This window comes from Serinus canaria, chromosome 28 (genome assembly GCF_022539315.1).
Source record: "Serinus canaria isolate serCan28SL12 chromosome 28, serCan2020, whole genome shotgun sequence".
In the NCBI taxonomy this organism is placed as follows: Eukaryota; Metazoa; Chordata; class Aves; order Passeriformes; family Fringillidae; genus Serinus; species Serinus canaria.
The window spans coordinates 2,440,808-2,453,449 of record NC_066341.1 but is presented as its reverse complement, the minus strand read 5'-3'; the positions used below and the strand labels follow the sequence as shown (position 1 = coordinate 2,453,449).

The following is a 12,642-nucleotide window of genomic DNA, read 5'->3' as shown; positions in this document are numbered from 1 at the left end:
GTGAGCTGTGGCTGGGGGCAGGAGCCCAGAGCAGCTGCCACACCGCAGCCCTTGCCAGCCCCGGGCTCCTGGGAGCAGCCCTGCTTACCCACGGCAGTGCTGGCAGGCAGCCAGACCGATAAGGCAGGCGCTGAGTGCTCACATCTCATTTCCTTCACAAACCACTTCCTCCAAGGCTGGCCTCTCCTCTCCCCAACAGCCAGGGAGCCCGAGGCTGCTCCACTGGGGCACGGCAGAGCCAGCCCCATGCTGTGCCCACACTGCTGCTCCTGGCTCCAGCTCCCCACCACGGCCAGGGATGGGCTCTGCCCACTGAGGAGCCCCTCAGACCCTCCTCAGCACAGGAAAGGAGCAGCAAGTTGTGACCAAAAGGGACAAGGTTCCTGCTGTAGTGTCACCCCTTCCCACCTGGCTCCATCCCAGCCCCGCAGAGCATCGAGGATACTGCTCAGGACAAGGCACAGCTGCCTTTTTTTTGGTTTGTTTTTATTATTAAATACACCCTGGGAGGCACAGAGGGAAGTGAGGCCAGAGCCCATCCACCCTGGCAGGCCCAGAGCCTAAAACAAATAAAAACCCCACAACAAAAAGTTAAAAAACAAAAATAAAAAAAAGCACCCAAACAAAACCCCTTAACAATGCCAGACCTCCCTCCCCATCTCCAACTCCCACAGTCTAGATTTAGAAAGAAACCCACAAAGAACAAAACAAGGAGAAAGTCCCCAGGAAATCCACCCCAGCAGCCTGCACCATGCCTGGCCACGGTCCCAGGGCCACCTCCACCCCTCTCTGCTCTCCTCCAGCTGGGATGCCACAGCCACTGGCTGCACGTTCTTTGGGAAGTCAGCAGCAGGGCAGGTAGAGTCCACCTGTCCATCCCTGTGGACAGCTGCCTGTCCTGCAGTTGGCACCTCTGGGGCTCAGTAAATGATCTCATAAACTGTGGCTTTCTTGTCCCCTGAGCCCGTCACGATAAACTGGTCGTCCGTGGAGATGTCACAGCTGAGGACTGAGGAGGTTTCCTTCGACTGCAGAGAACAGGGGGAAGCACAAGGAGCAGCCTCAGAGCAAGGTCCCACCCCCCCTTCCTTGGGGAGGCTGCAGGGGTGGGTTTATGGGGCTGGCACATAATTAGAGCTGGGTTGTGCTGGGCAGCTCCTGGCAGCCTCAACCCAGGAATCCCAGCCCTGCTGGCTGCTCACCTGGAAGATGCTGGCTCCGTAGGGTGTCCTCCAGGCGTTGAGCAGGTTGTCCTTCCCCGTGCTCACAAACCACTTCCCTGTGAAAACAGCCTGGTGTCACCACACCAGAGCCAGCAGCAGATCCTGCCCAGGCTGTGAAACACAGAGAGAGGCAGCCACAGCTCTGCCAGCCATGAGCCAAGGGAACACAAAGAGGAGTTTGGCTGCAGCAGCCAGCACTGCTCCAAGAGGGATGGATACCCCTTCTCTGTCACACCAGCACAGGGCTGGCTACCAGAACAAATGCTTGCCGCCAGTGCAAGGAGCCCTGTGACACATGGACAGAAGTAGAGGTGGCATCCATGAGGCTCCAGAGCAAGGGGAGCCAGGAGAGGTGTGCCTACCGCAGGAGGCGAACTTGAGAGAGAGGACACAGCTCTCGTGGAGGTGCAGCTGGTACTTGTCAGGTTTGGTGACGTGCAGGATCTCCACATTGCTGCTCTCCATGCCCACAGCCAGCCACTCTCCCATGGGGCAGTAGCCCAGGGAGAAGATCTGAGGGGACACACAGGCTCACACGGTGGCCCAGCAGCAGGTGTCAGCTGGCCCCAGGGTACTGCCAGAGGCCTCCAGCCCTACCTGGGAGCTGAAGTCGTGCTGCTGCAGCTGCCGGCCCTCCCGCAGGTCCCAGCAGCGCACGGTGTTGTCCAGGCCCCCTGTCCACAGCTTGGTGCCATCGTTGGAGATGTCAATGCAGCTGGCACCATCTGTGTGGCCTTGAAACTGCCTGGGAAAGAGGGGGATGGAGAGGGAGAGGGCACAGCTGGCAGGACAGCCAGCATCTGCAGCATGGAGTGTGGGCAGGGCAGCAACCAGCAGTGGAACTGCAAGGACAGGCACTGTCCCATGGCCAGGGTTACACACAGGGAGGGGCAGGGACACACGGCAGGGACTGAGGGGATCCTGGCCTGAGGAGTCCCCAGCCGTCCTGTCCATGCTCCCCCCTGCCCCAGGCTCACCTGACCAGTGTCTGGTTCTGCAGGTCCCACACCACGATGTTGCCGTCGCTGCAGCAGGAGAAGCAGACTTTGGCGTCAGGGCTGATGGCCAGGGCGTAGCAGGCGGGGGCAGAGGAGGTGAGCTCAGCCTTGATGCGGGGCGTGGGCGCTGCCAGGTCCCAGATGGACAGGGTGCTGGCCTCCCCCCCCACGATCAGGCTGCGGCCGTCGGGGAGCAGCTTGCAGGAGCGGATGTAGTTGTCACGGTTCTGAGTGGGGGTGACAGGCAACAGGGCAAGGCAAGGAGGACATGATGAGCACACAGGGCCTTGCAGGAGACACTTCTCCTTCTCCCACTGCAGCTGAGAAAGGCCCCTCTGTCCCCTCCACTGCAGCAGGGGCACATTGCCCTTCCCAGCCCCAGCCCTGAAGCATTTCTGCTCCTCCTCCTCCTCCTCCTCCTCACCAGGCAGTCCAGCTGAGCCACGGCTGTCTTGGTGCCCGGCTGCCCCACGTCCCAGACCTTGACGCAGCCCTTGCCCCCAGTGTAGACGTGTCGCGTGGAGTTGCTGATGGTGACAGCACAGACCACCTCGCCGTGGCTCAGGGTGTGCAGCTGCCGCGCGTGCCGGGGGATGCCGGAGCCCAGGAGGGCGTCGGGGGGGAAAGGCACCGGCTGCATCTGCCCGTCGGCGCTGACGTGGAAGGAGTAGGCACTGCAAGGGAGCAGAGCAGTGAGAAGGAGAGCAGGATCCTGCCTGGACAGGGGCAGGTGCCACACAGGTCCAACACATGCAGCACATCTGGAGTCAGAGCCATGAGCAGAACACACCCAGCAATGCCAGCTGGGCACACAAGAAGCACGGCCCAGCTTTCCCCCAGGCTGTGCTCCCTGTTGCCCCAACTTATCCACAGAACACAAATTCACCCCCAGAAGCCACCACATCCCCTCCTCCCCCAGCCCAGCCCCCATCCAGCCCAGCCCCACTTACGGCTTGCCCGAGCTCCCCACTTGCATGCCGGCCACCAGCCCCGGGACGCGCATGTGGGGGTGCGGGTCGTAGCCCACCTGCAGGGGACAGCAGGTGAGAGTGGCTCCCACTCTGTGACCCCACAGCCCCACGGGGACGAGGTCACTCACCAGGGGCGAGCGCCCGTAGCCCCCGGCTCCCACGGCGGCCGTGGCCCCATTGAGCTGCGGGGACATGAGGTGCAGGCTGGCGTAGGCGCCGCTCCCGGCCACGTCCCCGTTGACAGCAGGGTGGGCCAAGCCAAAGGCGGCCGAGTAGGGGCTCTGCACTCCCAGCGGATTCCTCAGGCCCAGAGCTGCTGGGGGAGAGGCAGAGTGAAGGATGGGGCCCTGAGGACAGAGCTTGGAGACCCACCCGGGCCCCAGCGGGGCCAAGCTCACCCAGGGGGTCCACGGGGACCTTGGCAGCGGCGGGGCGAAACTGCTGGGCACTGCTGGAGCCTGGCAGGCTGTCACCCTGGGAGGTGGGGGTGCTGGACTTCAGGCTGGGTGTTCCTGCCTTCTCCACCTGCCAGGAACAGAATGGGGAGGTGGCAACTGCACCATGCCCCTGCCAGGGGGTCCCTGTTGGCTCCCCCTCAATGACAGCCCAGCCCAGCCCAGCCAGTGCTAAAGGGTCTGTGGGGCCTCCCTGCCCCTCCAGCACTTTGCCCCATGGATTTGGAGGCAGGGGAACCCATGGCCACTCTGTGAACTGAGCCCAGCAAGGACACAAGCACAGCCCCAGGTGAGTCACACGTACCGTGGGTGCATCCTTGCTCCGAGATGGGGATGTGCTGCTGGAGGAGGCCATGGAGGTCGGGCTGAGGGGCATGGCCTCCTTCCTGCCCAGAGGGACCTTCTCCACCCCGTTCTCCCGGGACGAGTAGGAGTGGACGCTGTGCGGGGAAGAGGGGTCCTGGGGAGGGAGGGAAATCAGCAGGGAGCAGAGCAGGCTGGAGAGCAGGGATGTCCTAGGTTATGGTGGCTCAAGAAGGGCCAGGCTGCCAGCCTGGATCCTGGGGCCCACTGAGGCTGCTGGTGAGGGTCAGGGAGCACAGCTGCCACTGGCACTTCCCTGTGATGTCCACCTCTGCCTGGAGCAGCCTGTTAGCCCCACCCAGGGGGATGAACAGCACACACTGACCCCAAAGCCCTCCCAGTGTCCCAGCACACTGACCTCATCCACCACCAAGTTGTCCTCACTTTTGTCTGCATCACTGCCCTGAAAGGTGGAGCACAGTTGGAGCCAGAGGGGCTGCAGCCACCCTCACTCCTGCCTGGAGCTGTGCCAGAGGCACAGGCAGCTCCATTCCTCGCTCCACAGGAGAGGATGGGGTCACCCCAAGCCCCCCAGCCCTGGGCTCACATAGTCTGTCACAAAGTCCTTCTCCTCCACCTTCCTCTTCTTGCTGCTGCTCAGGTACTCGGCGATGGCTCGCGCGCGCTCCCCGTTCGACAGCGCCAGGGAACTCTGGGTGAGGGACAGTGCCAGTGGCTGGGGGTGCTCTGCCCAGCTCCTGGCACAGGCAGCACCAAGGCAGGGCTGCCTCCAGGAGCATGGAGTGCCCCAGCCCAGCCCTGTGTCCTGAGCTCAGCCGGTGCCACCACGGAATGGTGCAGGAGAAGAAAGAGGCACTTACAGGGCCGGGGTCTCGGTCTGTCGCTGTGGCAACGCAGAGGAGCAGCAGCAGGAGGAGGAGGAGGGAAAGGGGACACTCTGTGTCACCACCAAGAGCCCCCCAGGAAAGCCACCCACTTCACCCATGGCTGCTGGGGTGTTCACAGCAGGGCCAGGCCAGCACAACAGCAGCAGGGTGGTCCTAGACCCTTCCCCACCTGCCCACCTTACCCGCCTCCCACGAGGGTGCTGGTCAGTGGAGGATGTTCCCACCCAAACCCCCTGCAGCTGCAAGCCCCCTGCCCCTCCAACCCACTGGCAGCTCTGAGGCATGGACAGGTAGCCCCCAACCCCAGGGAAGTGCCCAGGTAAGAAGGGCATGGGGAGCAGAGGGAGCCCCAGGCCCAGCACCACCCATTCCCAGGTTCATTCAGACCCCCTCAGCCACCCCAAGCTCTGGCTCCCTGCCATGGTATCCATATCCTCAGTGGCCACACCAGGTGCCAATATTCAAATCTCAGCATTAATTGGTTTGACCACCAAACTCCCAAAAACCTCACTTCCTTTTCAAACCAGGACACTCCCCCACACTCACCCCTGGGCTCCGTGTCATGGACTCCTCTGTCATCCTTGGCAAGGAGCTGGGCCTGGGCCCCCAGTGCCCCCGAGAGTGCCAGCAGCCCCGAGGCACTGCTGATGCCAGCGAGGCCAGCGGGCTGCATTCCAGAGGGGTGGGGGGTCAGTGGGATGGGGGGAGCGTGGTGCGAGAGGTGCTGGGTCTGCAGCTGGTGCTGGAGAGGAGAGGGCAGAGTCAAAGGGCTGTGCCAGGACAGCTGCTGGGCAAGTGAGGGGCAAGAGGCAGCCCTGGGACAGTCAGGGTCTGGGTGTGGAGGGGCAGGGCATGCACTCAGAGTGTCCCCAGTAACGTCCTGGGGGACACCCCATCCCTCCCACCGACCCCTCCCACCCTGGGCTGCATGGGGGACAATCTCGAGGGAATAGTTGAGTGGGGATGGTGGTGACCCCCCTCCACCCAGGCCACACAGGGTGTCAGGACACAGTGACACACGCCAGCCACCACCTCCACCCCCAGCTGCATCTCCTGCACCCCAAGTCCTGCTGGTAGCCCCCAAACCAGCCTGGTTTGTCTCTCCCCTCCATTCAGCTGCAGGAGGGCCAGGGCTGCAGCCAGGGGCAGGAGGGGGCTCAGCCCAGGGATGGCAGGAGCCTGGGAGGTGCCAGCATGCCAGAGTGGCCCTGGAGTGGCGGGCAGAGGGTTGACGTACCCCGATGGCCGCGTTCAGGTCGGTCATAGTCACCTGCTTCGCTCGCTCCACAGCCTGGACCACCTGCTGCTGGTGCTGCGGGGAGAGAACACAGGGGCTGGGGCAGGCTGGGGCAGGCTGGTTTCTTTCCCTGGGCCCCAGAGGAGCTCTGCACACCTGGCTGGGCCCGAGGGCTCACCCACCTCCTGAGACAGGAACGGGATGAGCTGGGCGCAGATCACGTTGAGCCGCTTGGCGATCTCCGTCTGGCAGGAGGAGAGAGACAGAGCCCGTCAGGACCAGGAGCAGAGCAGAGGGACCCCCACACTGAGGGACCCCGGTGCTGCCAGCAGAGCCCCCTCACCATGGCTGCTTGGCCCGGGCAATCTCAGGCTACTGACACCCAGCCCAAGGGCTGCTGCTCAGCACTGCGGAGCAAAAACACCCTGGGGCGACAATTCCTGCTCATAACAACACCTCCTTCAAAACCCAGCACGCTCCATCCCCACCCTGAGAGCCCTGGGATGGCTTCCAGCTCCTCCCTGCCAGGAACATGAAAACCCCCGGGCCCATGGCACCGAGGCCACCCCCAAGCAAGTCCCCAGCCCAGCAGCCACGGCCCCTGCGGGCTCCCCCTGCCCTCCAGGCAGCCTCCTGCGACACCACGCCCAACACTTGCCCCCCTCCCGGCCTAGAGGAAGCCCTGGAGAGGTGCTCTCCTTCCAGCTGCTGTTTTTCTGCAACACTCGAGTGCCGCCGGCAATCAAGAGCGCAGGGAGGGAGAGCAGCATCGTGCTGTGCTGTGCCAGCGCAGGGAGGGAGAGCAGCATCGTGCTGTGATGTTCCCGAGGCATCCCCTGCCAGCTTCCAGGGCCCCATGGCATCCCCCTGCCAGCTTCCAGGGCCCTGTGTTCCTATGGCACCCCCCTGGCATCTTCCAGGGCCCCATGGCATCCCCTGCCAGCTTCCAGGGCCCCATGGCACCCCCCTGGCATCTTCCAGGGCCCCATGGCACCCCCCTGCCAGCTTCCAGAGCCCCATGTTCCTACAGCAACCCCCTGCTATCTTCCAGGACCCCATGGCACCCCCCTGGCATCTTCCATGGCCCCATGGCATCCCCCTGCCAGTTCCCAGGGCCCCATAGCACCTCTCTGCCAGCTTCCAGACCCCCATGTTCCTACAGCACCCTCCTGCCATCTTCCAGGGCCCCCAGCAGCCCCACCCTGCACAGCTCAGGGACAGGAGGGCACAGACCTCACAGACACAACCCAAAGATGCCCCAAAGGCTGTGGGGACAGGCTCCTGTCCCTGCTGGTGGCCAAGAGAGCAGACACTGCTCCAGGCAACAGTGGAGACACCCACAAGGAGAGGGGACAGAGAGGGGACAGAGATCAGCAGCTGTCCCTAAACCCAGCTGGGGGAGGGTCCCCTGCTCTCGGATGGGCAGGGGATGTCCTGGGCACAGGAGTGCAGGTAAGATGCTGTCCCAAGCTCCTGTCCACCCTCGTGGGGAGGATGAAAACACCGTGGAACTGAGAGGAGGGGGTTGAACCCAGACTGCCTTCCCAGCCCCCAGGGGAGACCAAAGGCTGAAGGGCCTCAGGGACAGAACTGACCCCTGGATGTCCCTGCCAGGACCTTGGGCACATCTCCCACTCCCAGCTGGTGCAGGTGAGTGCCAGGGTGAGGGGGCACGGCTGGGGTGGGGACACAGACCCAGGGACAGTCCATGCTGCCCTCCAGAGCAGCTGCTCTGCTCCTGCCAGCCCCAGAGCACAGAAACAATCTGGCACCTGCCCTCACTTCCCCTTCTGAGGGAGGAAAAAAGAGAAAGAAAAGAAAGGAAGAGGGGGGGGGGGAGCGAGGAGATTTGGCAGCCGGCAGTTCTGGGAAGGATTTAGCTGTCTCCCGGGGCCGGCAGTGATGGATTCTCTTCCCTAATGCACTGATGGGCAGCAGCTCCTTGGGGAGAGCTGCCTCCAATTCACTCGCACTCGTTAATGTGCAATTTACTGGCACTTTAACGCTCTCAGCATGAAAAATGATCACGCTGTTTGCAGCCCCCCCAGCCACCAGCACCGTCGCCTCCCCTCTGGCTCTCGGTGAGCAAGTCCAAGGCCAGGCAGATTCGGGGAGGTGCCTTTATAGAAAGCTACAGGCCCATTTCCACACCAAAAACAAAGCAACAATAAAAAAAATTAACGTCTCCTGCTCGTTCCTGTTTTGATCCTCTCCTGCCAAGCCTGTGGCTGCCTGCAGAGCTGCACCAGCACAGCACAGCCCCCAGCCCCATTTCCTCCAGAGCAAAACCCCACACCTTGGCACTCAGTGATGAGCACCTGGGGACATGAAGCACAGCAAGGACAGAGGCACAGCACAGCACAGCCCCCAGCCCCATTTCCTCCAGAGTAAAACCCCACACCTTGGCACTCAGTGATGAGCACCTGAGGACATGGGGCACAGCAAGGAGAGAGGCCACAGCACAGCACGGCCTCAGCCCGTGGCCATGGGGGCTCTGGGGCAGCCAGCAGCGCTCAGGACCCGCCTGTGCCCGCGAGCAGCGCAGGGTTTGGGGAAGGGGAGGAGGGACAGAGCCGGTCCCCCCAGGGCAGCGCTCAGCCGGTTCCCGTTCTCACACAATGGCCGCTGGCTGTCAGAGCAGACTCACGGGCTCTTGTTAAAAGTGCCGACAGCTCACTGGCCGGCGGCCAGCGGCACCTGGGGCTGGCAGAAAACACGAGCCTGAGAGGGCTGCGAGAGAAGCAGCAGCCAGAGAGGAGATCGCAGCTCTCCGGGGAGAGGCTCCGGGCCGGGCAGACCCTGGGCATGTTGCCCCAAGCCCCGAGGAGCTCCCTGAAAACCCTGGTGGGGAGGATGAAAACACCGTGGAGCCAGCCCAGGGCTGAGAGGAGGGGGTTGAACCGAGACCCCCTTATCAGCCTCCAGAGGAGACCAAAGGCTGAAGGGTTCCAGGGACAGAACCGACCCCAGAACTGCCCCTCACAAGGGCAGATAGACCTCAGCATCAACAGGGATGCCGGGGCAAGGAGGGCATCCCAGAGGGGCAGAACACCCTCCCAGCGGGCACAGAGCTGGCACATCCTGCCCTGGGATGGGGACAGGGCCAGCACTGCCCACCCGAGCAGCTCCCGAGCAACAGTTGGCGTCGGCGGGCGCGGGGCGGGCAGGAAGGCGGCAGCGCCTCGCCAGGCTCCTCCGCAGCCTCTTTAAAAATAGATGAGAAGAAACCTTCTGTCTCAGAGCAGCTGGTGACCCGGAGCTCGGCACAGGGGAGGAAGGGAGGGAGGGAGGGAGCTGAGGAAGGGAGGGAGGGGAAGCAGCGAGGGAGGATGCGCAGCGCTGAGCCCCCGGAGAGCCCACCCTGCACCCACCCCCCAAACCAAACCCTCCTTTCTCCTCAGAATGCTCCCCAGCCCTGTTCCCTGGGCCAGTGGGCAGCATACACTTGTAAAGGTGTTAAGCCAGAGCCCCTCAGCCTGCTGTGACCCTGCAGCCCCCCTTGCCCTGAGGAAGAAGCCAGTCTCCTTCACAAGAGTCACCCCACTGTGACCACTCACAGCCGGTGGGAGCGGCCATGCAAGCACAAATCCTTCACCACTGCTCTCTGCCTGACACAACAACAGCATCACAGCCCAGGCAGGGCACCCTGAACCCAAAACAAGAGCACAGACGTGTGTGGGGACCTAAGGAGGCAGCCAAGGCCACAGCACAGAGCAACACAAAGCACATCCCCCACAAACACTGAGCTTCCTGGGCTACAGCAGGGAGCAGCTTCCCATGCTGTCTGTGGGGACAGCCCTGAAGAGCCCAGAAGGTAAAATGGGGCCAGAGAGTGGGACCAAGGAGGTGGACAGAGCTCCCAGCCCAGCCACACTCACCTGTTTGTGCATCTCGATGTTCAGGCCATAGGACATCTCGTAGTACTGTGAGGGACAGAAATCAGCATCAGCACGGCTCTGGAGACCAGGGGAGCTCCCAAGCAGAAAATCCTCAGGGGGGCTGGCACACCAGCTCAGCCTGGCCACAAACAGCCGTGGTGTGGCCAGGCCATGGGGACAGCACGGTCCCCAGCTCCTCTCCCAGGAGCAGAGGTGGCTCTGGCACAGCAGAGGTGTCTCTGGCAGAGAGCTGCAGCCCACAGGATGGGCACAGCCCTCACAGGACTCCTGCAGGAATGGGGACAACCCACACAGGAGCAGATTTGCCACCACAAGCTGAGGCAGAATGTCCTGCTCCAACACCACGGCTCTTTTGGGGCGAAAACCAGACAGGAACAGCCACAAAAGCAGATCTCAGGGCCTGGCCACACATCCCAAAAGCAAGGGGAAGGTAAAGCATCCCTGCATGTCCTTTGATGGTTCAGAGGAGATCCCACACCACCCTTCTCCTTTCAGGTGGAGCTCACTAACCATGACATAATGACGCTGGATTTCTGTTTTTTCTGTTGCCAGCTTTTCACATTCTAACTTCAAGCTGTGAAAATAAAGAGGAGAGAGAGAGAAGGAGCAATCCCCCCTTGGTCCTCCCAAGTGACAGGATGTCCCTGGCTGGACAGAGCAGGAGCCCTCCCAGTGTACCCCAGGCTTCAGCCTCCTCTCAGCTTCAATCCCATCTCCCAGCACAAGCCAAGAAAACCACCTGAAAGAGGGCAGGAAGGGGCTGATAAAGAGGAGGTGGACACCAAAGGGATCTGGGCATCAGGGAGCAATTTGCACGGACTCTTAACCCCCTCCCCAGCATCTGCTTCCCAAATGGAGTGAGCTGCAAAGCTCAGCTGCATTTCCAACCTCACTCTGCCCTGCACAGTGTAGGGAAGGAGAGGTGATCCTGGGCAGCAGCCTCATGGATTAGAGGGACTCCAGGGGAAGGGGAGGTGATCCTGGGCAGCAGCCTCACGGATCAGAGGGACTCCAGGGGAAGGGGAGGTGATCCTGGGCAGCAGCCTCACGGATCAGAGGGACTCCAGGGGAAGGGGAGGTGATCCTGGGCAGCAGCCTCACGGATCAGAGGGACTCCAGGTCTCAGTGATGGCTCTGGCTCAGCCCAGCAGCTGGCTGCTGGAAGTCAGCACCTCCTCCTGGGGCTTTTGGCAGGCAAAGGTTGAATTTCCCCCTCAAACAGAGTCATTTCAAGCTACCAAGGTGATGCTTGGCACAGCCATTCTCTGGAGGGACCAGTCCACCACCCTGGATGGTGCTGCCCAGTGCCAGGAGGAGTCTGTTGCTGAAATGCCCAGGTCACACGCTGGCAGGTGAGCTCTGGCAGCTCCTCACCTGTGGTATTGGTTCTGCAGGAACTGGAATTCCTCCTTGATGCGATCCAAAGTCTCTGGGTAAGTCAGCTTGAGGGACTGGGGGGTGCTGGGGATGGCACTGGCAGCAACAGCAGCTCCTGAGGCAGCAGAGGGTGCCTGGAGATGGGCCTAGGCAGAGATGGCACCTCCAGGGTCACTGCTGCTGCCCAGCAAGGCTGGCACATCCCCCAGGGCTTCCCTGCACCGGGGGTAGAGGCCATGGGCACATCTGGGAGAGCAGCACATGTAGGAGGTTGCACAAGGAGTTACTGGAGAGGAAACTGTTCCCAACCAGGCACCAAGGGCCTCGACAGCATCGGTTTGGCCACTGAGCCAGAAGGGACGAATGCCCACGGGTAGCACTGGGCACGGCACAGACCTGGTGGCCTGGCCTCACCCAGCCACCACAGAGCTGAGCTCCGTGCCTGCCCATCCCCGTCCCACCATCACACCCCGGTGAATCCCGCTCCTGGCACCTCACAAAGCCCAGACCCGCCGCGCCGGGGCTCAGCACCGCGTGGGGAAGAGCCCCGGCATCGCTCCGAGCATCACCCGCGGTACCGGCACTCGGCTGTCGGTCAGCACCGAGCGGGAGCCGGGCTCGGGGGCGCAGGGCCGGGCTGGCGCTGCTGCGAGGGGACGGGGGCTCACCGGGGGCCTGTTCTGCGGGAACATCCTCGGCACCGGACAGGGCCGGGACCCTCCGGCCGCTCGGGCCCCGCCGCAGGCGCGGGACAGGCCCTGGAAACTGCTCCCAGCTCCGGATCAGGCCCTGGAGAAGAACCCGGGGGTCACCGCCCGGCGCTGCCCGGGGGCGCGGGGCCCTTCGGGAGTCCCGCCCGCAGTCCCCCCGCGCCGAGCGCCCCCCGTTCCCGCGGGCACCGAGGGCCCCGGGGCTCCCTCCGGGCTCGGCGGACCCGCCCAGCCCCGGCCCCCCGCGCCGCGCAGACAATGGCCCCGCCGCCGCCCGCCGCAGGTACGGCCGCGGGGCGGCACCGGCCTCGCCGCCCACCCAGCCCCGAGCGTGGCCGGACCCCGGCCGGCGGACACCGAGGCGAACCGAACCGGACCGGACCGCCGGGACGGGACGGGACGGAACAGGACGGGACTCACCGCGCTGCGGGTCCCAGACCCGGCCCCGGCCCCAGGCGCGCGCCCCTGCGGCGGGGCGGGCCGGGCCGGGCCGAGCCGAGCCCGGGAGAGCCGAGCCGAGCCGAGCCGGGCCAGGCCGGGCCGGGCCGAGCCGAGTCCAGC

General features: G+C 63.6%; 1 protein-coding gene across 2 annotated transcripts; it reads right to left on the bottom strand.

Moving 5' to 3' along the window:
- Positions 1–465: 465 nt before the first annotated feature.
- Positions 466–12,642, bottom strand: LOC103822023 (transducin-like enhancer protein 1). 2 transcript variants are annotated; one of them, XM_050986201.1, is made up of 21 exons: positions 12,502–12,642; positions 12,040–12,160; positions 11,369–11,517; positions 10,505–10,568; positions 9,974–10,018; positions 6,278–6,340; positions 6,096–6,170; positions 5,405–5,600; positions 4,832–4,854; positions 4,558–4,662; positions 4,369–4,413; positions 3,952–4,107; positions 3,591–3,717; positions 3,321–3,508; positions 3,172–3,248; positions 2,646–2,895; positions 2,201–2,448; positions 1,821–1,968; positions 1,586–1,736; positions 1,203–1,279; positions 466–1,028 (listed from the first exon to the last, which is right to left on the bottom strand). In XM_050986201.1, exons 2-21 carry the CDS (start codon positions 12,061–12,063, stop codon positions 921–923), a joined length of 2,319 nt encoding a protein of 772 aa, XP_050842158.1. In that variant the 5' UTR covers positions 12,064–12,160; positions 12,502–12,642; the 3' UTR covers positions 466–920. The 2 variants fall into 2 exon arrangements, with proteins under 2 accessions (XP_050842158.1, XP_050842159.1); XM_050986202.1 differs by having other exon boundaries at positions 3,321–3,505.